Source organism: Cynocephalus volans, chromosome 15 (genome assembly GCF_027409185.1).
Source record: "Cynocephalus volans isolate mCynVol1 chromosome 15, mCynVol1.pri, whole genome shotgun sequence".
Classification (NCBI taxonomy): Eukaryota; Metazoa; Chordata; class Mammalia; order Dermoptera; family Cynocephalidae; genus Cynocephalus; species Cynocephalus volans.
Genome location: NC_084474.1, coordinates 96,848,234 through 96,872,728, shown reverse-complemented (window position 1 = coordinate 96,872,728; position 24,495 = coordinate 96,848,234). Strand labels below are relative to the sequence as shown.

Sequence of the window (24,495 nt, the reverse complement as noted above, 5' to 3'; positions counted from 1 at the left end):
TTCCCAGCACCCTTGTGGTCCTCAAGTCCTGTGGTCCCTCCAGGCTCTGCATGCGCCTGCCCTAGCCCCAAGTGGAGGGGGAGCATTGAAGGCTGTATCGTGTCTGGTGTGGGCTGGATCCAGGTGGCGAGCAGGTTCTCCCCGCTGCACAGGGTGCCTGGCCGGGCTCTGCAGTGATGCAGGATCTGGGCACAAAGTGCTCTGGGGCGGCTTGGCTGCCCAGGGGGCTTTCGAGGATGGGGAGTCTGCTCCTCGTCCTGCAGCCAGGTGTGGGGAAGGGTCTGGGCGGGATGGTTATTGTGATAATCCGTTTCCAGATTGATGCTCAGATGCTTCTTCTCCTCACAGTGTGGCACCTTCCCATCTGATGCTGGAGGGGGTGTCCCGATGGTCCTGACGTATGTTCGCCTCGGCTCTGAGGAAGCAGACGGCAATGTCCCAGACACAGGATTACGAATGCAGGAGTCATAATGTTGACGTGCAGGAGTCCAGGATCTCAGGATCAAGCACTAGGTGAGGAGGTGCCGTCCATGCCCACTGTGCGTCTAGGGCCCGGCGGGAGGGAGGGGTGAGTCTTCCTTTCCCAGAAGGCAGAGTGGGTGCAGGGCCTTGGTGGACCGCGGCTGGCTCACAAGTCCCATGTGTGTACTGCCCCACCGCGCTTCTCACAGGGCTTTGGGCAGTGACTGATGCTCGTCTGTGAATTTGGAAATCCCGCCCTCTCCCTCAGATGTCCAGTCCTCAGCCCAGCCCCCACCTCTGTCCCTCAGCACAGCGGCACCGGCCACACTCACTGCAAAAGCTGGCCTTCCCCTCAGGTGGGTCTTGCTGCCTGGGTGGACGTGCTGCACCCTGCGGCTGGGTCCGGCTCCTGAGGCCTCTCTGGGCACTGATCCACACAGGTGCAGGTAGCCATCACTCGTTATTTTTATTTTTCTAATTTCTAACTTTTTATTTGGAAATAATTCCAAACTTACAGAAAAGTGGTAAGAGCAGTGCCTGCTGATGCCCTCATGTGCACTTGCTGTTTCTGAATCTTTTCAGGGCGGGACCTGTGTGTCATGGCCCCTGAGCCCTGACACCTGTGTGTGTGTTCCCTCGGGGTGGTCTGTGACGTGGCCCAGGATGCCTGTCACCACAAGTAAATCTGATGTCAACTTGTGGCTTTGATCTACTCTGCCGCCTGGCCCAGCACACCCGCTCAGTCCCCACCGTCCTCGCAGCCCGTCCCCGTTTGGGACAGTACTCCTTTGGGCCAGGTTTGCCTTTTTTAATCTGGAAGATTTCCAGTCTTTCTCTGTTGAGACGCTGACGCTTTTCAAGGTAACAGTCACCCTTTTTTAAACGGAATGTTGCTCAGTTTGGGTTTGTCTCACGATTTCTCAGTGGATGCCTTGCAGGTGATGTTGGGACCTTCTCCGGGCACGTGTCCACCTGCCCCTCTTGTGTTGAGGGCAGTGCTGCTCTCCGTGGTGTGATTAAGACCTGCTGGCCCCTGTAAGTGCCGTGGGCCTGTGTTCCTCGGCTGTGCTGTCTTCATCCTCCCTTGCAGTGTCCAGTCTTGCCCAGCATCCAGCACCAGCACTCCTCCCGCGCTGCCTGAGGAGGACTCCTGTGCCCCTCCTTGACGTGCACAGCGGGTGTCCTTCCTGCACTTAGTTACCTTGGAGATTCCTTCATGCAGCTCCCATGTCCTGATGTCCCCCTGTTCTTCTGAGCGCTTTCATGTTTCTGGCATGACAAGGTACTGCAGACTCACCCGCTGTGCCCTGCCCAGCCCTGTGTCAGCTGCATTCCAAGGAGCCGCAGCTCCTTTTGGGAAGGCAGGTCGTAGGGAACAAGGCCTGGGTTCTCAGTGTACTCATTGCTACTGGGGTGTGTCTGCGTCTCAACCCTTCAAGTAGACAGAACTAGGAAATGTAAATGTGCGCGTGCCCATGTACACACGTGTACCCAAACGCATAGGCATGCCTGCGTACAGGCACGTACGCACCTGAACGTGTGCACACATTTCAGAAATGCTGCATTCACTCTGATACCCGCGTTGCAGTCCAGCCCTGTAGGGTGTTTCTTGCTATCCCCCAGTCCACGGCGTCTCTTCTCTGTTGTTGAGAACCTGGCTCCCAGGAATGCCATGCATTTACCGCTTTGCTCATCTAGTGGTGCATCTGGGACTGTTTCAGAATCGCCTCACCCATTTCACTACAAAAATGCACAGAGTCGAGTCGGATTCATTTGTATTCCCATACACACTGCCCCTGAGTCAGGAGCACAGACTAGTGCCATGTGCACAAGTCACTTGGACCAGATCTTTCTTTTTTCTGCTTCATTGTGGTTGTCCATCCGTTGAATACAGTTGGGTTCGTTTGTTTCGGTGTGAGCTTTTTTCTCTCCCTTCCCATTCATGCCGATTTTTTTTTTTTTTTTTAATATACAAAACATGAATATGCTTCCAAAAGTCAAAACTGTACTGAAGGTGTATTCATCAAGGGCCAAGCCCTCCCACACCCTTTCCTGGCACAGGTGGGAAAACTTCTTGCTTTCCAGTTTTCCTCCCGTGCTCCTGTTTGTACGGATAAGTAGATGTCAGTGTGCACTACTGTTGTCCTCCACCGTCACGCGAAACCTATCATACTTTACATGCTCTTTCTGCAGTTTCCTTTTTCCACTCAGCAATCGCCGCTGGAAGTCGGTGCCTCTTGGACCTCTGATACAGTGCTCCCCCGATACAGTGCTCCTTGTTTGCAGCTTCCTGGGCCTCCACTGTGCGTACAGTGGTTCATTCAGCCAGTCCTGTATCGGGCATGCAGGTAGTTTCTAATATTCTGCACTTACAGGTAATGCTGCAGTGAATAGCAGAGCTGTGTAATTGTGTTTCGGGAAGTGCATCTTCAGGCACATTCCAGATGAGGGATTACTGGGTTGGAGGGTGGGTGTTCTCACTGCTGCTGCCACATGCCCTCCACAGCTCCTGAGTGCTACACGCACCCTGCACCAACTGCCATGTTCCCCCAGGGAGGGTGATAGGGCCTGGGCGTGCCCTCGGACAGCAGGTGTCTCACCACAGCTGGGTGGGGGTCTCTGATGGTGGTGGTGTGGGGCATCTTCTCTACATAACAGTTCACTTGGGGAATTGTATGTTCTTACATTTTGCCTGTTTTTCTATAGTACTCTTTGTCTTTTCATGCTCAAATTTGTGTATTAGGGATATGAGCCTTTATTTGTATTTATATTGCAAATGTTTCCACTGAATGGGTCCAAAAAGACAAAATCTTTTACTTGTGGTGTTTTTTGCTATGTAAAAATTTTAAAAATTTGTGTAGTTAAATTTATCATCTTTTCTTTTAGTGTGTCTGGATTTTTATCATCTTCACTGGGCAGTAGGAGAGTGTACCACATTTTTTTATGGTGCTGGCATAGTTTTGTCTTTTGCCTGTAGATCTCAGATCCACTTGGAGTTTATTCTTGTGTGTGAGGTGTGGATCTGACTTTTTTGTTTTCCAAATGCCCTGCAGTTGTCCCAGCACCATTGTAGGTTGAGCATCCCTAATCCGAAAATCTGAAATGCTCCAAAATCTGAAAGTTTCTGAGCACCAACATAACACTCAAAGGAAATGCTCACTGGAGCATTTTGGATTTCAGATTTTGGATTAGGGATGCTCCACTGATATATATTCAGCAAATATTCCAAGATCTGAAAAAATATGAAATATCACGCGCATCATGTCCCAAGCATTTCAGGTAAGGGACACCCAACCTGTATTAAAGACCATCTTGCTCTGATCTGAGACAAAACGTCCTCAGTTTCTGTAAGGAACTCGGTCTGCTGCTGCCCAGCCTTTTGATTCCATGGGCCCTCTGTCACCTGCCCTGTCCAACCCTGCCATATTGAGCCTTCCCCAGAGCACTCCCACGTGGTTCACGCAACATCACGTGGCAGTCAGTGTCAGGCAGAAGACACAGCAGGTGCTCGTCCTCCCCCGATGGCCACATAGCTGGCTTCCATGTTTCCCTCTTACACATGGTGCTGCAGAGAAGGCCCCACAGGTAGACTGTGCTACAGAGAAGGCCCCATGGGTAGACGGTGGTGCAGAGAGCCACCACAGGTAGATCGTGCTGCAGAGAAGGCCTTACAGGTAGACCGTACTGCAGAGAAGGCCTTACAGGTAGACCGTGCTGCAGAGGAGGCCTTACAGGTAGACCGTGCTGCAGAGGAAGCCTTACAGGTAGACCGTGCTGCAGAGGAGGCCTTACAGGTAGACCGTGCTGCAGAGGAGGCTTTACAGGTAGACCGTGCTGCAGAGGAAGCCTTACAGGTAGACCGTGCTGCAGAGGAGGCCTTACAGGTAGACCGTGCTGCAGAGGAGGCCTTACAGGTAGACCGTGCTGCAGAGGAGGCCTTACAGGTAGACCGTGCTGCAGAGGAGGCCTTACAGGTAGACCGTGCTGCAGAGGAGGCCTTACAGGTAGACCGTGCTGCAGAGGAGGCCTTACAGGTAGACCGTGCTGCAGAGGAGGCCTTACAGGTAGACCGTGCTGCAGAGGAGGCTTTACAGGTAGACCGTGCTGCAGAGAGCCCCCACAGGTCTGTCTCTCCTGCCTTTTCTCTGTGGTTTTGTGTCCTAATCAAGAAGCCCTTTCCTGATGAAGGTCATGAAGCTCTTCAGGTATTTTTTTCTAAAAGTTTTAAGGTTTTGCTTTTCCCATTTAATTAGCTTGTGTTCTAGATGGATGGCAACTATCTGCCCCATTGGGTGGGTTCTTGCTCCCTAGTTGATGGTGTCCCTGTCCCCTTAAGACCGCAGATTTGCGGGGGGTGGCAAGGGGGTCCCTCTGTCCTCTCATCCATGCGACCAGTCCCAGCATGGACGCATGGCTTCCTTGGCTTCCTGGCGGGTCTTGTTATCTGGCTTCCCAAGTCCCCCACCTCCCTCCCCGCCGTGTCCTTTTTGGAAAGGTCTTGGCTCTTCCTTCACATGCTCTGCTGTGTAAGTGATAGGGTTAGTCTGCCCCGCTACCCAAAATAGACGTCCTGTCGGCATGCTGACCAGAGGCATGCTAGATAGAGCAAGGCTCAGTAGGGGAGACTTCTGGTCATGGTGATGGTGAGTTTTCTGCCCGACTGAGGCCTTCACTCTGCCAGGACTATGTATCTCTTGTTGGACACATGCTGGGGCACTTGCTCAGTTTGCTCCTGTGACAGTTGTCTGTCTGTGCCCCTTCTACAGTCTCCAGTGTCCCCTGCCCTCAGTGCTCAGAGTGTTGGTCTGGCCAGGTCGCTCCTCTGTCTCCTGCGGGGCTTTGATGAATCGGTGATGGTGAAGGCCACAGGGAGTTTCATTGGCTCCCTGTAGCCACCTGCCTCTGCCATCAAGAGCCAGGTCACGGTGTCACGCACCTTGCCCTCCTGCTGGCTTCACGACAGCACACAAGGAAGTGTGGTGGGCATTGAGCTGGGTCAGGAAGACAGACCCACGTCTCAGGGTTTGGTGGGGATCCCTTGGGCTGGGGCCTCAGGGAGGAAGAGACAGAGCCAGGATGGGTGGGGCTGGCTGTCAAGAGCATACTCGCTCGTCTCCATAGGACACAGGCACCCGGCAGGTCCGGAGGATGGTTTGGACCCAGTGGTTGGTCCAGTGCTGAGTGTGGGGCCGCGGCAGCCCTGGTCATTCTGTCTTTCCAGGTGGGGTGTGGGGGAGGCCCAAGACTTCCCAGGGGTGCTCACGGCTCCAGAGGGCCCGGTGCAGCCCTCACGGCCTCTGTGTAAGTGGTGACCAGCCTGGGTGTCGTGTTTCTGTTTTCTCATTCACTCGTGTATTCATCCACCCACTTGGTGCCAGGCCTTGATTCAGAGGTGGGTACAGCGCCCCTATCAGGAGGGAGCGAAGCAGTTTCCCTTGAGTAGGGTCATCAGGGACAAGACTCACAGCCAGAGGAGGGGAGGACAGTGGTCAGCAGGCGTGAGTGGGAGGCTGCAGGGAGCCATGGGCACTGGGCCGCCATCCCCTGCCGCTCCTAGTTACGTTGCTGTGCTCTCGGCCACCATCTCCATGTAGTGCTCCAGGCAGTTGTGCAGCTGCTCCTCGAGTGAGCTGTGGGTTTGGCATTGGCCGCTCAGTCTCGGGGTTCTCTGTGGGGTGTCCACAGGCAGTCGGTCTGGGGCTGGGGGCCTCATGGTCAAGAACAGAAGGAGCAGCAGCTGCACAAAGAGGGCGTTGTCCTGGGGGCACAGTGGCGGCTCAGAGAACAGATGACAGGGAGACAGACAGTCGATGTGGAAATGAAGTGAGGTGGGGAGTGCTACAGGCTGTGGGGCCGGAAAGAGGGTCTGCGGGGAGCTGGCTGCTCCGGCTGTGGCAGCCCTTGGGTGGTGCCCATGTGGGTTATGCCAACTCCAACAGTGCCACCCTGCCTTCCTGGATGCCCCACCTGTCTTCCAGGACATCGTGGACAATGGTGATGGCCCAGCAGGGCTTGCGACCTCCCAGAGTGCCTCTCTGGCTTCCCTGACAAGAGCCGCACCCGGCTGCCCTGCATGTGCTGGAACCTTTTTTTATTATGGAGATATAATTCACATACCATAAAATTCACCCTTAAAATTGCACAGCTCAGTGGGTTTTAATACATTCACAGCTGCACGCCATCACTGCTATGTACGTCCAGAACACGCCCACACCCCATCGAGAAGCCCCCACCCTGCACGGCCCCTGCCCTGCCCCAGCCCCTGGCACCACCAACCTACTTTGTATCTCGATGAATTTGTCTACTCTGGACAGTTTAAATAAGTGGAATCACACAATAGGTGTTCTTGTGCGTGGCTCTTTCACACAACATAATGCCCTCAAGGTTCATCCGTGTTTAGCATGTGTCAGAGCTCCGTTCCTTTTTATTGTTGAGTGCTATTCCCTTGGATAGACGGACCACAGTTTATCCATGCACCAGTTAGAGGACATTTGGGTTGTTTCCACCTTTTCGCTATTATGGATATTGCTGCTGTGAACATTCATATACAAGTTTCTGGGTAAACACGTGTTTTCAGTTCTCTCAGGCATATACTTCGTTGTAGAATTGCTGAGTCGTGTGGTGACTCCATGCTTAACTTTTTGGAGGAACACTAAACTGTTTTCCACAGCGGCTACGCAGTTTTACGTTCCCACCAGCAATGTATAAAGATTCAAATTTCCCCGCATTCTCACCAACACTTGCTACTATGGCTTTTTTTTTTTTTTTTTTGTCTTTTTCGTGACCAGCACTTAGCCAGTGAGTGCACCAGCCATTCCCATATAGGATCCGAACCCGCGGCGGGAGCGTTGCCGCGCTCCCAGCGCTGCACTCTCCCAAGTGCGCCACGGGCTCGGCCCGCTAGTATGGCTTTTTAAAATTATTATGATTATAGCCACTTTAGCGGGTTTGCCAGGGCATCTCGCTGTGGTTTTGGTTTGCATTTCCCTGCTGGCTGGCAACGCTGAGCACTAGTCATGTGCCGGCCATTCGTGGGTCTTTGGAGAAGTGTCTACTCGGATCTTTGCCCGTTTTTTTTATTGTGTTATCTTCTTGTTACTGAATTATAAGAGTTCTTCATGTATCTAGATTGGCGTCCCTTGTTAGATGGGTGGTTTGCACGTGCACCCTCCATTCTGTGGTTGCATTTTCACTTTCTTGGTGGTATTGTTTGCAGCACAAAAGTTTCAACTTTTTTTGGCTGCTTTGGAGATCTGAACCCTTGAACTTGGCGTTATCAGCAGCGTGCTCTAACCAGGTGAGCTAATTTTGATGAGACCCAGTTTTCTGTTATTTCTCTGTTGCTCGTGTTTCTGGGGTCACCTCTAAGACTCGCCCAGTCCCAGGTCACGAAGATCTACCTCATCTTTTCTTCTAGGAGTTTTTAATTTTAGCCCTTTCATTTAGGTCTTTGATCTGTTTTGAATTAACTTTTGTGTGTGGCGTGAGGTAGGGCCCAGCTTCATTCTTTTACAGGTGGACATCCAGTTGTCCCAGCACCACTGGCTGAAGAGACTGTCCTTTCCCATCAAGTGGTCTCGACACCCTCAGTGTAAGAACCTGGAGGGTGGGGGTGTGCCCTCACCTGGCAAAGTGCCCGGCATGCACTTGCACTCATTACGTTGTCTTGGGGAATGTTTATTGGAAGAGATCATTGTCTGCAAGAAAACTGGAGCCGCAGGAAAGTGCCTCTGTGCTGTCAGCACACACCACGCCCCAGTGTGTCCCTCAGTTCAGCCCAGGGATCACTGCAGTCTTTCATCCTTCCTCCTTTGTCACCAAATGGCTTATTTTTCCCTTCCCAGTTTATTTTAAATACTGTTGCCAAATGAATCTTCCTCAAACACAGCTCTGATCGTGTCAGTGAGATGCTGCTAAACCCCAATACCTGCTGTTGCCTGTGGAATCGAGTCCCAGCTCCCGGCAGCGAAGCCCCTGGGGGCCGTCCCCAAACTGCTGGCCTTGCTTTGCACACCACCCTCCTTCAGCACAGTTTGTCTGTCACACCTGGTGACTAAGCATCCTCACCCTGTGCAGCCCCACTGACCGGGTGCTCAGCTGGACCAGGCGCCACCCAGTGCACCCAACACATCTCCAGTCCTCACCATGTCCGCCCTGGGTGCCTGCATGGCACCAGCTCTGCCCCCTCCCTGTCCTTGAGGTCCAGCTCTGGCCAGAGTCCAGGGGACCCCACCCCTTGGACTTGGTGTGCCCTCTGTGTTCTGAAGCCCCTCACAGTAGCGGCCGTGTCCAGCCTGTGCCTCACTCTGGGCAGCGGCTCCCTGAGGATCAGTGTCCTCTGCACCATCCTCTGCCCCTCTGGTTTCCTGGGGCCTCCATTCAGCACCGCCCCCAGGAGGTGCCCAGAATGGTCCTAAAAAGCTGGTGTCCTGCCCACGCACACACAGGAGCGCGCTAAAAAGAGAACAAAGCGCTATTCTCTGTTGAGAGAGAATTATCCTGTTACATTCATTTGAAAGAGCATTTTAAACAAAAATAACAATTGGTATCGCCTCTTTTAGTGCTTAGAATATTCGATTCTGTGCTTTCTGAGCTTCTCTGTGCTCCGAGAAATTATTTTGACAGTGTTTTGACTTTGTTCTAGTAAAATCTAATGTAAGCTCAGAGAGGGCATGAGAGCAGCGGGGCTCCCGTGGGAGGAGAGATGGCCCTGCCATCGTGGGGAGGCTGCACCGGGGCTCGAGCACGGGGGCTGCTGCTCCTCACGCAAGGGGGGCTGTGCCGATGGCACGGGCGCCTCGCTCCTCCCTGAGTTCTGACACCAGACGCCACATGGTCCTACGTCTTCCTGCTGCTCAGCCCGAACACTCCCCTTCCTCTCACCTGTGTCAGCTTCTCTTCGGCAACATGCTCCATCCACCAGCACCACTGGCCTTCCGGAAGCCTCCATCCCCCTCCCTACAGATCAGCCAGGAGGATCTGTCCACCTGAGTCAGGGCAGGTGGCGGCCTTGCTGCCCTGGGTCCTCCAGACCCCGAGACACGTTTCCCTGAGGTCTCTGCCTGCAGGCATCTGTCCTCACATGACGCTGTGTCCCTGCCGTCACTCTGTCAGTAGTCCCGTCCTCATTGAAGCCCCAGCAGATCCTTCTCATGTGTGGTGGCAGAACTGTGGCTGCCCTGTGGGGCTGTGTGCTTTTGGGAGCACGGGGCTCCAGTCTCTGTGGAGGAGGGGATGTCTGTGCAGAGCAGACGTCTAGCAGGTGACCTGAGCCTCAGGCCTCACTCCCAGCCCTCCTGGTGGCTGTCAAGAGCTCTTCTCAGAGTTGGCTCTGTTCCAGGGCCATCAAGAACCAGAGGGTTTTCAGAATAAAATGACCCAGTTCTTGGTTTTGGAGATTTTCTCCATCTTCAGTGTGGAGAGTGTCCTGGACAGTGTCACAGCCGTGGCAGGAAGGGTCATACAGGCCAGCAGGGGCAAGGGGCCAGGAAGGGGCCGGGTGACCCCACCCTCTGGATGGGCCCCAAGGGCTGCCAACGCACATCGCAATCAGCAGGAGCAGAGGGTTCCTGCTCGGTGCTGGGGCGGCAGGTCGGTGGTGACTGAAGCTGGGCAGGAGAAGGAGTTCCCTGGAGGTGATGAGGACCCCACAGCACACACTGAGCTCCACGTAAGGACCACTGCTGCCCCCAGCCTTCTGCAGAAATGCCCTGTGGTCACCAGTGGGCAGAAAGTGTGAGTGGCCTAGAGGGCCACTAAATGAAGTAACAGGAGAGGCCATGCTTTGGTGCTGCTGATAGCATCTGCCACCACACCCTGTTCTTGCAAAACTGGAAAACTCTCTCCCAGCTCCTCTGTCCTCATGCCCTCTGGTGTCTCTCAAACGACTGTCCAGTTCTGCAGGATGACCAGGCAGAGAGGCCCTCGCTGGCCTTAAATTATGGTTGGCAGCGCGGAGGGTACAGCACTTGGCGCTCAGGGTCAGGGCTTGTGACAGTGGCTGCCATGCAAGATGGACGCTGAGTGGGTGTGGGCAGCACCAGGCAGAGAGAAGAGAAGACGGCACAGTCAGCGGCAGGGCTCAGGCCTGAAGCAGGAGTGTCCATCCATCCCTTGTGTTTCGGGGCTCCTGTGTGTGCCAGCCCTGGGGGCTCTTCACAGCCTTGTCCCAGCACTGGTCTCTTTGCCTGTCCTGAGGCTTCTTTCTGTAGGATTTGGGGCCTGGACTGAGCCCCTGCCTTGTAGGAGCTGGACCGAACACACATGCAGTTGTTGGTACACACCGAGAGGAGTGTTGACACGTCTTGGGGTTTGCGCTGGACATCTGTGCCATAGGCCACAGAGAGGGACACAGCTTTAGGTCAGTGAGGTAGACAGCGCAGGCTCTGCGTGTGTGAGCAAGTGTGCGTGTGGGCGCCACCCCCCTACCCTGCACTCCAGGCCTTCCCAGGACCCGGCCGTCCCCTACATCTGCGGTCGGGATGTCTGGCACAATCGTGCACCTGGCATGGGCAGTGCTAGGCTCTGTGAGCCCTGGGGCGGCCTCAGGCTCTGTGGCTACCTTCCCCTGTCAGTGCCAGCGGAACAGCCTGCTGGGAGCCTGCTCCCAACCCTGCCGGGACAGACCGCATCAGAGCAGCGGCTGCTGTGAAACGGGGCGGATTGTCCTTATTCTGTAGTTTCTAGGGTGCAAAGTTAACATGAAATATGGAGGCTCCTTGCCTTTTTTGAGTACACCTGTTATCTTAGAGCAGTCTGAGATTCCCAGGGAGCTTACAAAGACTGTGTGGAGCTCCGTCATCCTCTGCCCCTGCTGCCCGGCTGCCGACGGTTTTGTTCGTGGGCCGCCGTCTTACAGTTAGTGGACTGACATGGTGTGTTTCTAACTGAAGTCCACACTTTATTCAGATTTCTTAGTTTTTGCCTAATGTCCTCATTCTGTCCCAGGGTTCTGTGTGACATTTGCTCATCGTGGCTTCTCAAGCTCCTCTGGATGGTGGCAATATTTCAGACTCTCCTGGTTTTCGATGACCTTGGCAGTGTTGAGGATTTAACACTGGTCAGGGGTGTTGTAGAATGTCCCTCAGTTTGCCTTTGTCTGGTGTGTTCTCGTAATTAGTTGGGGTTGGCATGTTTTTGGGAGGAAGGCCACAGAGGTGACATGCTTTTGTCATCCCCCACATCAAGAGCAGCACCGTCAGTGACTCGTCCCTGTCAATGTGATACTGATCCCAGCCAAGGTCGAGTGGTCAGACGTCTCCCTTTCTCCACGGCACTCTTTGGAAGGAAGTCAGTCTGTGCAGCCCACGCTAAGGGACGGGGAGCACGCGGCCCTCCTCAAAGGCGTGGGAGCTTCTGCAGGATGCTCTTCTGCTCCGTTTTTGGCTCAGTCACTGTGGACTCATGGGTGTTTCTTCTGTTGCTGGCAGTGTCCCCAGTTCCAGCCCCAGGCACTGGGGGTTCCTGTGTCCCTGGACACGCCTTCCTCTGGGTTCTGGGCCCCCCAATTTCCGGCACCACAGGGAGCTTCCAGCTCCAGGGGTGTGTTTCCCACCCTAGCCCCAGAACCAACCACTTCTCTGAGGAGCCCGGGTTCCTCCCCGGGAGAAATTGTGGCCTAGACACAGGTGTACCGTGCCCTATGTGTTGCCGTAAGGCCCCTTCACCTAGAATAGTGTCCATTTTACAGAAATGAGCATTTTAGAGCCCATTCTGGTGTGAGGTTTATAGAGTTGAATATATGTAAAGTATTTGTGAATGTGTTACAGAAACAGCCTCGTTCAAGGTCACGGGTGAGCTGGGCATTCATGCTCCTGGAGGTAGCACCTGTGCCCAGCCTGTGCCTGCCCTGGCAGGAGCAGTGGCTGCGTCTTCATCCCATTCTGGGTTGCTCTTTGCTGCAAGTCCCTGGAGGATAGAGACAGGCCAAGGGCACCGGGTGGCCAGTGCCAGCACCCACTCTGCTGCCTGTGCCCATCCCTCCACCCGGATGGGTGCGGTTTCCCCCGACGGCTGGGTGGGAACTCTCTCCTGCCTCCCCACGCCTGGCCTGCAGCTGCACCGGGTCCTGGCAGTCTTCCAGGCCTGCTCCACTGCTGCGTCTGGGGGCTGTTGAGGGAGGCCCAGGGCTCCCTCCACTGGAGGGTGAGTCCCACTCCTCTGTCTCTCTGGCCACGTACGTTTCAGTGTGTGATGTAGCCGCCCAGTCAGCCACTCCAGCGTCCCCATGGGTCCCATCTGCTCAGGAGGTTCATGTCCCCTGCTCTCATGGCACTGATGTGCACATTGGGCAGCTTCTGCTGTGTTCCACATGCCCGTGTCTGTGGGTCCCCACTGGCTTCTCAGCCGCACGCTTCCAGCAGCTTGTGACACGCTGCCCCAGCCAGCACCCAGCAATGACAGCCCTTTGAGCTGAGCTGTCCTTGTGGGGTTTGGAGCATCTTTCTGGTTTCAGTTTGCATTTCCTGAGCTCTAAATTTCTCAGATGGTGATGAGCACCTTTTACTTCGAGAGACTGTGAAGACTGACTGGTCCTGTTGACAGTTTGTGGCACTTCTTGAATCTTCTGGAACATTCTCAGCCACTATTTTTGAAAGTATGACTTCTGCCCCCTTCCCTCTCTCTCTCGTGGATGTGTAGCTCACACAGCCTCTGTGTCTCCAGGGCCGCCTCTGCGTTCCCAGCCGGGCTGTGCCGATCAGTCCCTCCTCTGTGTTAGTTTTTTCTTAAACCCATATAACAAGTTAATTTCAGTGACTTATTTTTAAGTTTTAGATTTTCTACTTAATTCTTTATATGTTCCTTTCTTTGTAGAAATTACCCATCTCGTCTGTAATTTCTGAGACGCTCTAACCACAGTCAGTGTGAAGTAGGCACATGCTAACCCTCGGTCTGATGCCCATGCATCTGTTTCTGTAACTCCTTTCCTTCCCTCTTGGTTCTGTCAGTTCTTACCTTTTGCGTGCCTGGTTATTTTTTCTTTGATGCCTATCTTTGTGTATAAAATGAACGCAGAGGTAAACGAGGTGCTGCCAGCTGCCATCTTCCTGCAGAGCAGACATGCCGGGGCAGACCGTCTGTGCCCGCTCATTCTTGCTCCTGGGTTGTTGCCCAAGCCCTTTTCCATGGCAGGCTCTGAACTGCAGTTCTGTCACTCAGCAGCACGGACATGTCCTGAGAATGCATAGTTAGGCGGTTTTGTCGACATGCAGACATCACAGTTACACAAACCTGTGTGGCACAACCTGTGCTCCCAGGCTAGGAGCCCACACACTGTGTCATGTGCCAGAGGCTGCAGGCACCCATAACCCATGGCAAGCGCTGTGTGTCTGAACGTAGAGAAGGCGCAGCCACGATACAGTGCAGAAGATAGAAAATGGTTCACCAGTGCAGGGCACTTGCCACGCGTGGAGCCTGCAGGACTGAAGCTGCTCTGGGCGGGTCAGTGAGAGGGCGGGAGTGACCGTGAGGGCCTTGGATGCAACTGTGCACTGTTGTGGACTCCACAGACACCATGCACTCGGGCTGCACTAAGTTTGTAAAAACATTTTTTTCAATAATAAATTAACCTCAGCTTACTGTAACTTTTTTACTGTATAACATTTTAAATTTTTATTATATTTTTACCCTTTTGTAATGACAGCTAATCAAACACATTGTACAGCTGTACAAAAACGTTTTTTTAATCCTTATTCTATAATCTTATTTCTATTTACATTTTTTTTTTACTTTTTAAACTTTTCTGTTAAAAACTGAGACATGAATGCACACATTAGCCCTGGCCTGCCCAGGGTCAGGATCCTCAACATTACTGTCTTCCATGTCTACATCCTGTCCCACCAGAAGGTCTGCAGGGGTGGGACAGCCTGGAGCTGTCTTCTCCTGTGGTGACAAGCCCTTCTTCTGGAACACCTGATGGACCTGCCCGAGGCCTTTCTCGAGGAGGCCTCGCTCATTTTAGAAATATGTCCATGGGGGGCCGGCCTGTGGCTCATTCGGGAGAGTGTGGTGCTGATACCACCAAGGCCACAGGTTCGAATCCCTATACAGGGATGACCAGTTAGCTCACTCGGGAGAGCGTGGTGCTGACAACACCAAGTCAAGGGTTAAGATCCCCTTACCGGTCAGTTTTAAAAAAAAGAAATTTGTCCATGGGGGTTTGCTTGGTTGGTTTTTTTTTAATCATAGAATTGCGTATAAGCAGATAATGCATCATAAACCTTCCTCTCTATTAACAAAAACCTTTGGTGTTGGAGTCCATCTTCACAGACTTTTTAAGGAGCTTGTGGAGGTCTGCAAAAACTTCCACTAAGACCTTTGCTGGGAATTCTCTTGGGCATTCTTCTTTCTCTTCTCCCGCAGTTTCCTTTTCTCTTGCCCCTTCTCTGGCTGTGTGTTCCTGTTCCAGTCCCAACGACTCCTCTGTAGTCGATTCCTCGGAACCACCTCCAGGAGCTCCTCAATGTCACCCTCATCCACACCTGGCTTAAAGCTGTTCTCATCTCAGCCACAGCCTTGTTGACTTTTGCAACCTCTGCAAACTTGGCAAGTCCTTGGAAGTCGTGTGTGGACCTCCAGAGTGTCTTCTTGCAGAGGCCGTTCATACACCCTTGTGACATCACCCCAGGCCTGGGCACAGCTCTTGGTGCAGCCATCGATGTTCCAGAATTGCATCCGGGTCCTCCTCAGAGAGGTGGTGATTGACGACAGAGACACCATTTTGATATTGGGATGAAGATCACCAGTTAAAGGAGGGTGTGCAGGGTCATTATCAACAATAAGCAAATTCGCTGGCAGGACCGTGCAGCAGGGCATCCTGGAAGAGGAGCCGGGCCACCCTGACTCCCCACTGCTCCTGCAGTGCACCCACTGTGCGTGCTCCTGACGTGTGTGACGGCCCTGGGGCTCTCCCTGTGCCAGGTCACAGAGGGTTTCAGTGTACAGCCTGCAACATTGCCCCCAGGCAAGACTGCTATCCTGTCCTTAAAAGCCTTGAAAATTGGCATTGATTTGGCCTCCATATGGATGAAAGTCCTTTCAGGCATCTGTTTCCAAAATGGGCAGGTTTCAACTATATTGAAGACTTGCTCTGAGTGATTTTCCTCCATAATCAGTGTATCTAGAATTTCTGAAGGTTCTTCAGCTGCCTCCCCTCGGCACTCACAGACTCAGTGCTCACGTTTACGTTGTGTGATGAGTAACGATTCTTGAATCCTTTCAACCACCCAGAGCCAGCAGGAAATTCAGCGCTGCAGTCGGGTCCAGTCTTTTCCGTCAACATCACAGACTTTTTGCTGTAGGGATCATCACGGTGCTGATGATGGTCATCATGGGCTTCTGTGTGTGTCTTCAGCCGGTCATTACAGGTTCTCTCCGTGTCTGATACAGGATCTTGTCTCATCTCTCTGCCTTCAGTGAAGCAGGTCCTCGAACAGCCTCCATCACTCTGCTCTTGCAGCCATGAAGAACGAAACACAGGAATAAATCAGGCATGCGAGAAAATGACGCCCCCAGGACATGCGGTAGACAGGAGGTGAGTGGGCTGCTGCGGGCGTGTGGCGTAGTTTGCAGGAGAAGCAGCCACCCTCAGATAAGGATGAACGGGTAGGAAGCTCATGGACCAGAAGCACAGCCGCATGCTCTCACTGTCAAGTGTCACGTGCTGTGCACCACTGCACGCACAGGAGGTGCGTTCATACAGCAGCACCACAGACACATGAGTCACTGGGCAAGGGACTTTCTGGTCATTACACTCTTGTGGGAACACTATTGCCCATGGGGTCCGTTGTCACACAGTGTGTGACTGTGTACTCCTCCCGGCTCGTGTGTTAGGACCAGCGTTGGAGGAGCTCCATGCAAGTCTATCACTTGGGGTGTCTGCATCCGCATGAGCAAATTTTCCAAACACTGGTGCCGTCGAAGCCCAGTGTCTGGGAAGGAGTGACGCGCCAGGGCCTCAGAAGGCCCCTGCCCTCTGTCCTGGTGTGAGGGGCCCCCACAGCCTCGAGTCTGCAAGGAAAGCTCCAAGGTTGCCCTCTGCTCTGTCGCCAACGGGCAAGGGGAGCTGGGAACTCTGCATGGAGTCTGGGCTCCCTGGGAGAGAACTGTCGCCCCACGCTGTGGCCCTGGGAGGGTGAGGCTGGAAAAAACGCAGGCAAGGGGCCTTTGGGTCAGAGGAAGGCAGCGCCCATCCCCTGGGGCATCAGCTGGAGCAGAATGATGCTGGGCAGCGGGGGTGGGGCCCATTTGAGTTCTCAGCGTGTTGGTGCATCGTGGCCACTTTTGGGTGAGAAGTCAGCCCTCTGGGCTGTGGTGTGCAGGGACGTTCCCCCAGCTCCTTCCAGGCACCAGACACAGCTGCCGTCGTCTTTTGTGTGATACTTGGGTTCTCTTTTCCATTTAAACTATGGGCCCAGCATGGTCCCATGAGAGTGAGATTTAAGGAGCAGGGTGCATCCTCAGGAGGAGGCCTGGCTGCAGCATTGCAGCACGGGCCGCGCTGAGTCTCAGCCCCTCCTTCCCTGAGGCACTGAGCTTTCGGGGGAGCAAGGAACTGCGCCATGTGGGTGTCCTCATATTTCTAACACGGGCTCTGGGGAGAGCAGGCGCAGAGCCCAGGCCGAGAGCAGCGCAGGTGCAGGGAGTGGATCCACTCAGCCTGTTGTCCTGAGCACCTGCTTTGCCCCTTGTGGAGCTGAGATTCAGGAAGCAGACAAGTGAGCTTTGCTAAGAGGGCCCGGGAGCCTGAGGCAGGGCACCTACCCCATCTCTTGGGGTCTGAGAGGTTCCTTTTTTTTTTTTTTTTTTGTCTTTTTCGTGACCGGCACTCAGCCAGTGAGTGCACCGGCCAGATCCGAACCCGCAGCAGGAGCGTCACCGCACTCCCAGCACCGCACTCTCCCGAGTGCGCCATGGGCTCAGCCCCTGAGAGGTTCCTTTAATTGGAGCGTTCCATTCCTTTAATTGGGGGAGGGGCTGAGCCACACGCGTTGGCACTCAAAGCACCTGAGGTCACAAGGGAAGCCTCGTACAGGGAGCCCCTGGCTGCCCCCGCAGGCTCTCTGTGAAGTAGTCAACTGGGGTGTTCCCCGAGGGTGGGAGGGAGTCAGAGGAAGCATGTGGGAGAATGGTGAGAGTCTGCAGCGTGCGTGGAGAGTGGGTTCTGCAGAGCACCCAGCGCGGGACTCCCCCGAGTGCCCAGAAGTCCTGCTGAGGGGGCAGTGAGGGACATCGAGCTAGGTCAGGGATAGCCACAGTGCGTGAGACCAGCAGAAACAGACCAGGAAGAGGCCGGCATTGCAACCGCCAGACACAGAACAGCTGCATTTAAAGAAACATGGGAAGCTTGCAGATGTGACCAGGGAATGGGGACCTTAGAGAACGACGACAGAGATCTGAAGAAGAGCTAGGAGATTAGACAAGGCAAAGAGAGACGTACTGAGAGCACGGAAGGTGTTCATGCCCTTGAGAAAGCCTGAGTGGATAAAGACAGAAGTTCCACAAAATATCTCTGTTCTCCTTGCATCCCAACAAAGATGCCAACTGGGTTGTTTAAGGGAGTTGATAAGCAGATTGTAACATTTATAGTGAAAAACAAAGGGTCAAGAAAGCTGAGACACTCCTGAAGAGGAGGAGGAAGTAGGGGACATTGGAAATGATTTTGCAAAGCTCTCATAATTAAGACATCACGTCTGGCCAGAGGTAGATGGGCCAGAAAAGCCAGCAGGGGCTCAGACACAGGAGCACCCACTTACAGAGTGCGGTGTAAGACATCACCGCCCTTGTCCTTCGTGGAGGAGACAGTGGTGTTCAGCAGACCATCCCGAGACCCCTGGCTATCCACGAGATAAAAACGAAATTCTGCACAGTAAACAAAGACCAGTCCAGGCAGAGTGATGACTTCAGTATGAAAGGCAAAGCTGTAAAACTTGAGAAGTCAATTTGAAAGAGAATATTCTTGACCTAGAGGAAGGCAAGATTTCATAAAAATGGTAGAAAGTGGAGAAATCATGACAGAAAGATGTATAAATTCACCTATAGGTATATTAAAATTAAAAACATCTTTCATCAAAAGACAAAAGGCACCATAAAGAGTGAAAAGACCAGCCACAAAACAGGAGGGATCTTCGTAACACATGGAACCAAGAGGGTATTACTGTCTAGGTCATGTATTTCTTAAAAGTACAACTCCTGCAGATCAGTAAGAAAGAAGAGATTTCAATTGGCAAAGGTCATGTGTACCTAGTAAATGAGGAATGTGAATGACTCATGAATGCAAGAAAAAAGCTTCGCTTCATTAGTAATCAGGAAAAATTAAAGACCATCTACATAAGAAATCACGGCACAAATCTGTATATTTTCGTGTATGTTTGAAAATCTGCATTTTAAATTTTTTAAAAATTAGATAAAGAAAAAGGTAAAACTGCACCAAATTTCACTACTCCTAGATACCCCTTTTAATATTTGGCTTTATACTTCCAGTGATTTCCTACACAAACGTATACATAAAAACCCACACGTGGCAGGGGAGTCGCTCCGCAGAGAGCATGGACGTCGCTTCTTATTCCTACAGTGCATGTCAGCGTGTCCCACCCGCCTGCCTCCAGAGACCGCAGGGACCCTGGGCAGGATGCCGGGACACCCAGAAGCTGGGAAATGGCCTGAGTGGCCTCTGAGGATGCGGCTGTCACCTTCACGCTGGAGGAGTGGGCTATGCTGGATCATTCTCAGAAAAATCTCTACAGAGACATGAGGAAATCTTGACAACCTTGGCTTCTATAGTAATCACATTGCAGACAAAGTCAGTGAAAGTAAAGAAAGTCGTCACTGTGGAGAAACTGCAGTCAGGTAGCAAATCTTAATCTGAACAAGAGAAGTCCCCTTGCAGCAAAACCATGTGAGTGCAGTTTGTGCGAACAGTCTGCACGGGCCACTCCTCCCTTACCAGACACATCCCACTGCACACTGGACCCAAACCACACGAGAATCAGGGATGTGGAGAGAAGCCACGTGAACACGAGGAAGGTGGGAAAGCCTTCCGATTCCTCCTCCTCTCAGAGTCATGAAAGAACTCACACCAGAGAGAAGCCCTGTGAGCGTGAGCAGTGTGGGAAAGTCCGCGTTTCTCTCAGAACTGTCCGAAGACACGTGGTCACAGACACATGAGAGGACGCACACTGGGGAGAGGCCCCGCGAGCGTGAGCAGTGTGGGGCTGTCAAAAACATGTACAGATGCACCCTGGATTGAAACCTCGTTGGTTTTCAGAGTACAGGAAATTTAACAAACACTTTAAAAAGTCAGGTGAAAACTCACACTGCAATGAAATCCTATAAATGTCTATAATATGGAAAGCCTGATGACAGTTCATGTATGGTGCTCTACAAAATTTATATTATGAAGAAAATGTAGTAAAAGTGATAAATATATTAGTTTATCAGACCCTTATTTCCTAAAGTATATCTGTGGATTATTGATTTCTACTTTTTTTTGCAAAGAAACATTGAGGTGAGATAGTTCTCTAAGAACTCTTTAAGAAATGGTGCATGAGCTTAATAGCTAGTTTTATTTTTAGGTGAGTTAAACTTTTCTCTTTCCAATTTGAAGAAAAAGACATGGCTTTTAAAACAAAGCTATGTAACTTTAATTATAAATTGTGGAGGTAAGAGAGGCATTGGTAAACAGCCACAAAAAACAATTGTATTGTGTAATGTTGAATATGCTATGATATGAGCATCACGTATTGCACACGGGTGTTGATATTCAACTCTGTACCCCACAGATAAGTACAATCAACTATGTTACAATAGAAAATAAATAAAAATAAATTGTGACTGTCCTTCCTGTCACTAAGGTTGCATTTGCCTTAAACGCACCCCCCCACACACACCGGGAGATACCATTTATTTATTTATTTATCTCTCACATGGGGGATGTGCTGCACAGGCCAATAGAATTGTGCAGATATTTCATGGAAACATTGCCCACTAGATCTTTAGAGCTTCAAGGGTTGACATTTTGAAAGTTTTATTGCATGCTGTAGTTAAATATGCACTGTTTTATAGAAAATAATGTCTTTTAGTTTTTGGTTTTTTGGTTTTTGGCAGCTGGCTAGTACAGGGATGAAACCCTGGATTTTGGTTTTGTCAGCACCACACTCTAACCAACTGAACTAACCTGCCAGATGGCTTTTATTTTTTTTCGAATGACAAAAGTAATCTTGCGAACATTTTGGAAAACTTGTAATATACAGAAAAGTAGAAATGATTCATCCTAACACCAGCACTACCCAAACAGCCACTGCTAACATGACAAATTCTTTAATATACAACACCTAGAATAGAATTCCAACTAGTAAGTGTAGAAGAAGTGACGAAAGTATATAATTAGCATTTGGCAACCACACAGTAATTAGTGTTTCAGGCAAGAAATCATCAATGGATGTTAAAGGTAGTGGGTGAAAATATGAGAAACAGGATATTTACGTGGTTGTAAATATCTCCCCACAAGACAGTTATTAATCACAAAGAGAAAGAATGGTAGTGTTGTAGTGGGATTCCTGCTGGTTGCCCCCTTGACCAAGTGACCATCCTGGGTGGTGGGGCAGACGCGACGCGCCAAACACTGTCCTGTCCTCTGTGCTGCTCCTGCCCGAATGTGGGCACAGCCTCACAACACTGTCATGAAGTAGTGACATGGGGAGATCTGGATGAAGGCGATTTTTTTTTTTTAACTTTTTGCAAATCTGAAATTATTTCAAAACAAAAAGTTATAAAGTTTGGTGTTTTTTTTTTTTTTTTTTTTTTTTTGTCTTTTTCGTGGCCGGCGCTCAGCCAGTGAGCGCACCGGCCATCCCTATATAGGATCCGAACCCGCGGCGGGAGCGTCGCTGCGCTCCCAGCGCCGCACTCTCCTGAGTGCGCCACGGGCTCGGCCCTATAAAGTTTTTAAAATATATGAAAGAGGGTGTGGTGAGCAGCATCGAAAGTGGTGCCGGTCCCCTAGGACAGGAGGCTGCTTGGGCTTGGCGGTCAGGTGTGCGTGAGGCGCCATCGCCAGCCTGTGCACACGTGGGCGGGGAGGTGGGGAGGTGCTGGACTGAAGGAGGAGGACCGCTGGACAAGAGCCAGGTGGCCCCTGTGTCCTGTGCTTTGCTGCATGGCGGAGGGCATATGTAGGCTGAGGCCGTGTCACATAGAGAAAGGCACATTGAGAGGCAGAGGGAGGGGACGGACCTGAGCCTGAGTCAGCCGTGGCATGTGTGTGAGGGAGGCTCTGGCAAAGAAACCCCCATCAGGCACCTACCACAGGATGATAACGAAAGGCCCCCCAGGCAAGCCTTGCCTGGCCGTGCCCAGCACTGGGACCCTCCAGGGTGGGCGCGGGGCTCCCGGCTGCCCTGCACGGGCGCTTCCCTCCGCGGTCCGAGGGCTTCCTGTGTGGGCGGCCACCTGCCCTTCTCTCCTAAGCCGCTGGGTCAGTGCCCTTTCCCTGGAAACAAGACCCCTGATCAGCGCAGTGGGCGTGAGGACCGGGCACATGGCAGGATTACAAGCAGCAGACTGATGGATGGACAGTGTGTCTCCTGGAAGAGCGTCCACACCCAGGAGCCCTCTGCACCTTTAAAGGGTTGCTGTTTCGGTGTGGAAACTTACAAGTGGTCTAAAAAATGCCAGGTGCAACCTGGAGCACACCCTGATATCAGACATATCTGCATTAAAATGGCCTTGCTATTTAGATAGCTTTAATCTGCGTTGTTTTCAAATTGTCCTTTTGATTTAAACAACTTGACAAGTTTGGAGCTGTGGCACCCCAGGGAGAAAGCCGCAGCCCAGTGTGCTTCCCACCCCAGGTGGGTCCCAGTCCCCTAAGGTGCCTGCAAGGCTCACCTTCAGCACTGGCCTCCCTGGGGATTGCCCGAGTCTGAGCGCTCATGAGCATTGAACAGGCAGGAATGGGGCTTCCGCTGTGTTTGCTTGATTTGGTAAGCGACAGGGTTTCTTGCTTTTGAAGCTGGTGGATGCGAGAGGACCTGCCGACGGCCGAGCCCTGAGTGGGCCGCCGGCGGGTGGGGCGGAAGGTTGGGGAACAGGGGGCGGGCAGAGGGGCAGGGGCCGGGGGTGGCGGGGCGCAGAGGGGCCGGGGTGGGGTGGGGCAGGGCGCAGAGGGACTGGGGTGGGGACGGGGGTGGCGGGGTGCAGAGGGACTGGGGTGGGGACGGGGGTGGCGGGGCGCAGAGGGGCCGAGGTGGGGTGGGGCAGGGCGCAGAGGGACTGGGGTGGGGACGGGGGTGGCGGGGTGCAGAGGGACTGGGGTGGGGACGGGGGTGGCGGGGCGCAGAGGGGCCGAGGTGGGGGCAGGGGGCAGAAGGGCCGGGGGGGGGGGCGCAGAGGGGCGGGGGGGGCGGGGCGCAGAGGGACTGGGGTGGGGACGGGGGTGGCGGGGTGCAGAGGGACTGGGGTGGTGCAGGGGGCAGAGGGGCTGGGGTGGGGTGGGGGGTCGCAGGGCGGGCAGAGGGGCCGGGGCCGCGGGGGGGCGGGGCGCAGAGGGCCGGGGTGAGGCAGGGGGCAGAGGGGCTGGGGTGGGGTGGGGCAGGGCGGGGCGCAGAGGGACTGGGGTGGGGCCGGGGGGGGGGGCCGAGCACAAAGGGACCGGGGTGGGGCAGGGGGCAGAGGGGCTGGGGTGGGGCCGGGGGTCGCGGGGCGGGCAGAGGGGCCGGGGTGGGGACGGGGGTGGCGGGGCGCAGAGGGGCCGAGGTGGGGTGGGGCAGGGCGCAGAGGGACTGGGGTGGGGACGGGGGTGGCGGGGTGCAGAGGGACTGGGGTGGGGACGGGGGTGGCGGGGCGCAGAGGGGCCGAGGTGGGGTGGGGCAGGGCGCAGAGGGGCTGGGGTGGGGACGGGGGTGGCGGGGCGGGCAGAGGGGCCGGGGCCGCGGGGTGGCGGGGCGCAGAGGGGCCGGGCCGGGGCAGCCTCCCGGCTGGCCGGCCGGCGCTGACCCGCTCCTCGGTCCCCGCAGGCTGGAGTGGGTGGAGATCATCGAGCCGCGCACCCGCGAGCGCATGTACGCCAACCTGGTCACCGGCGAGTGCGTGTGGGACCCGCCCGCCGGCGTGCGCATCAAGCGCACCAGCGACGACCAGTGGTGGGAGCTCTTCGACCCCAACACGTCCCGCTTCTACTACTACAACGCCACCACGCAGCGCACCGTGTGGCACCGGCCGCAGCACTGCGACATCATCCCCCTGGCCAAGCTGCAGACCCTGAAGCAGAACACCGAGTCCCCGCGCGCCTCCGCCGACAGCAGCCCCGGGCGCGCCAGCAGCGTCAGCCGCGAGGGCAGCACCAGCTCCTCGCTGGAGCCCGAGCCGGACCCCGGTGACAGGGCCAGCCGGCAGGCCACCTTCGCAGCTGTGAAGGAAGAGGGCGGCAGGTGAGGAGGGGCGGGCGGGGGAGGAGGGGCGGGCAGGTGCAGCCGGCGGAGCCCAGGGCGCTTGCTCTCCGCTCTCGCTCGCCCACCGCGCTGGGGCCTGTGGGTCCTTGCGAGCCTCTGGCCGTGTCTGCCGCCACCACTGCTTCCAGGAGCGCCTTCTTGGCCCTTGGTGGCAGGAGGCTCGGCCTCTGTGCACCACTCTTTCTGGCCACAATCTGCTCCAGTGAGACGGGGACAGGACCTTAGGCACCTGGTCCTCTGGGGCTTGGGAGCATCAGGTGGGCAGAGCTGCAAGGCGGAGCCGTCAGGAGGCATCGTGGGTGCAGTTGTGTCTTTGGGCCTAGTGGGGTCCAGTCCGCTGGTGGCCTCAGGCCCTCCCGGTGGCAGCACCACAGCAGAGCACCTTCCCGGGCACGATGGCTGCCTGTGCCGGAGCCAGCCGGGCCGATGCTGCTGCTGCACCGGGGGTGGCGCTGCTGCTGCTCCATTTCCACAAGTGACGGAGCCGAGGCTCAGGCTGAGGCTGTCCACGACGGTCGGGCAGGGGAGGCGGCGGCTGTGCCGGCATCTGCTGTGTCCGTGCAGAGGGTGGTGGAGACAGCAAGTT

The 24,495-nt window shown here is 54.2% G+C and overlaps 1 protein-coding gene across 2 annotated transcripts in view; it reads left to right on the top strand.

The window, feature by feature from the left end:
* The first annotated feature begins 433 nt into the window (after positions 1–433).
* The window catches only part of ARHGAP39 (Rho GTPase activating protein 39), a 74,651-nt gene continuing 50,589 nt past the window's right edge, over positions 434–24,495 (top strand). For both annotated transcript variants that reach the window (XM_063079892.1, XM_063079891.1), the window contains exons 1-2: positions 434–513; positions 23,475–23,888. In XM_063079892.1, coding sequence (XP_062935962.1) covers positions 434–513; positions 23,475–23,888 — 494 coding nt within the window. The remainder of the gene's footprint in view (positions 514–23,474; positions 23,889–24,495) is intronic.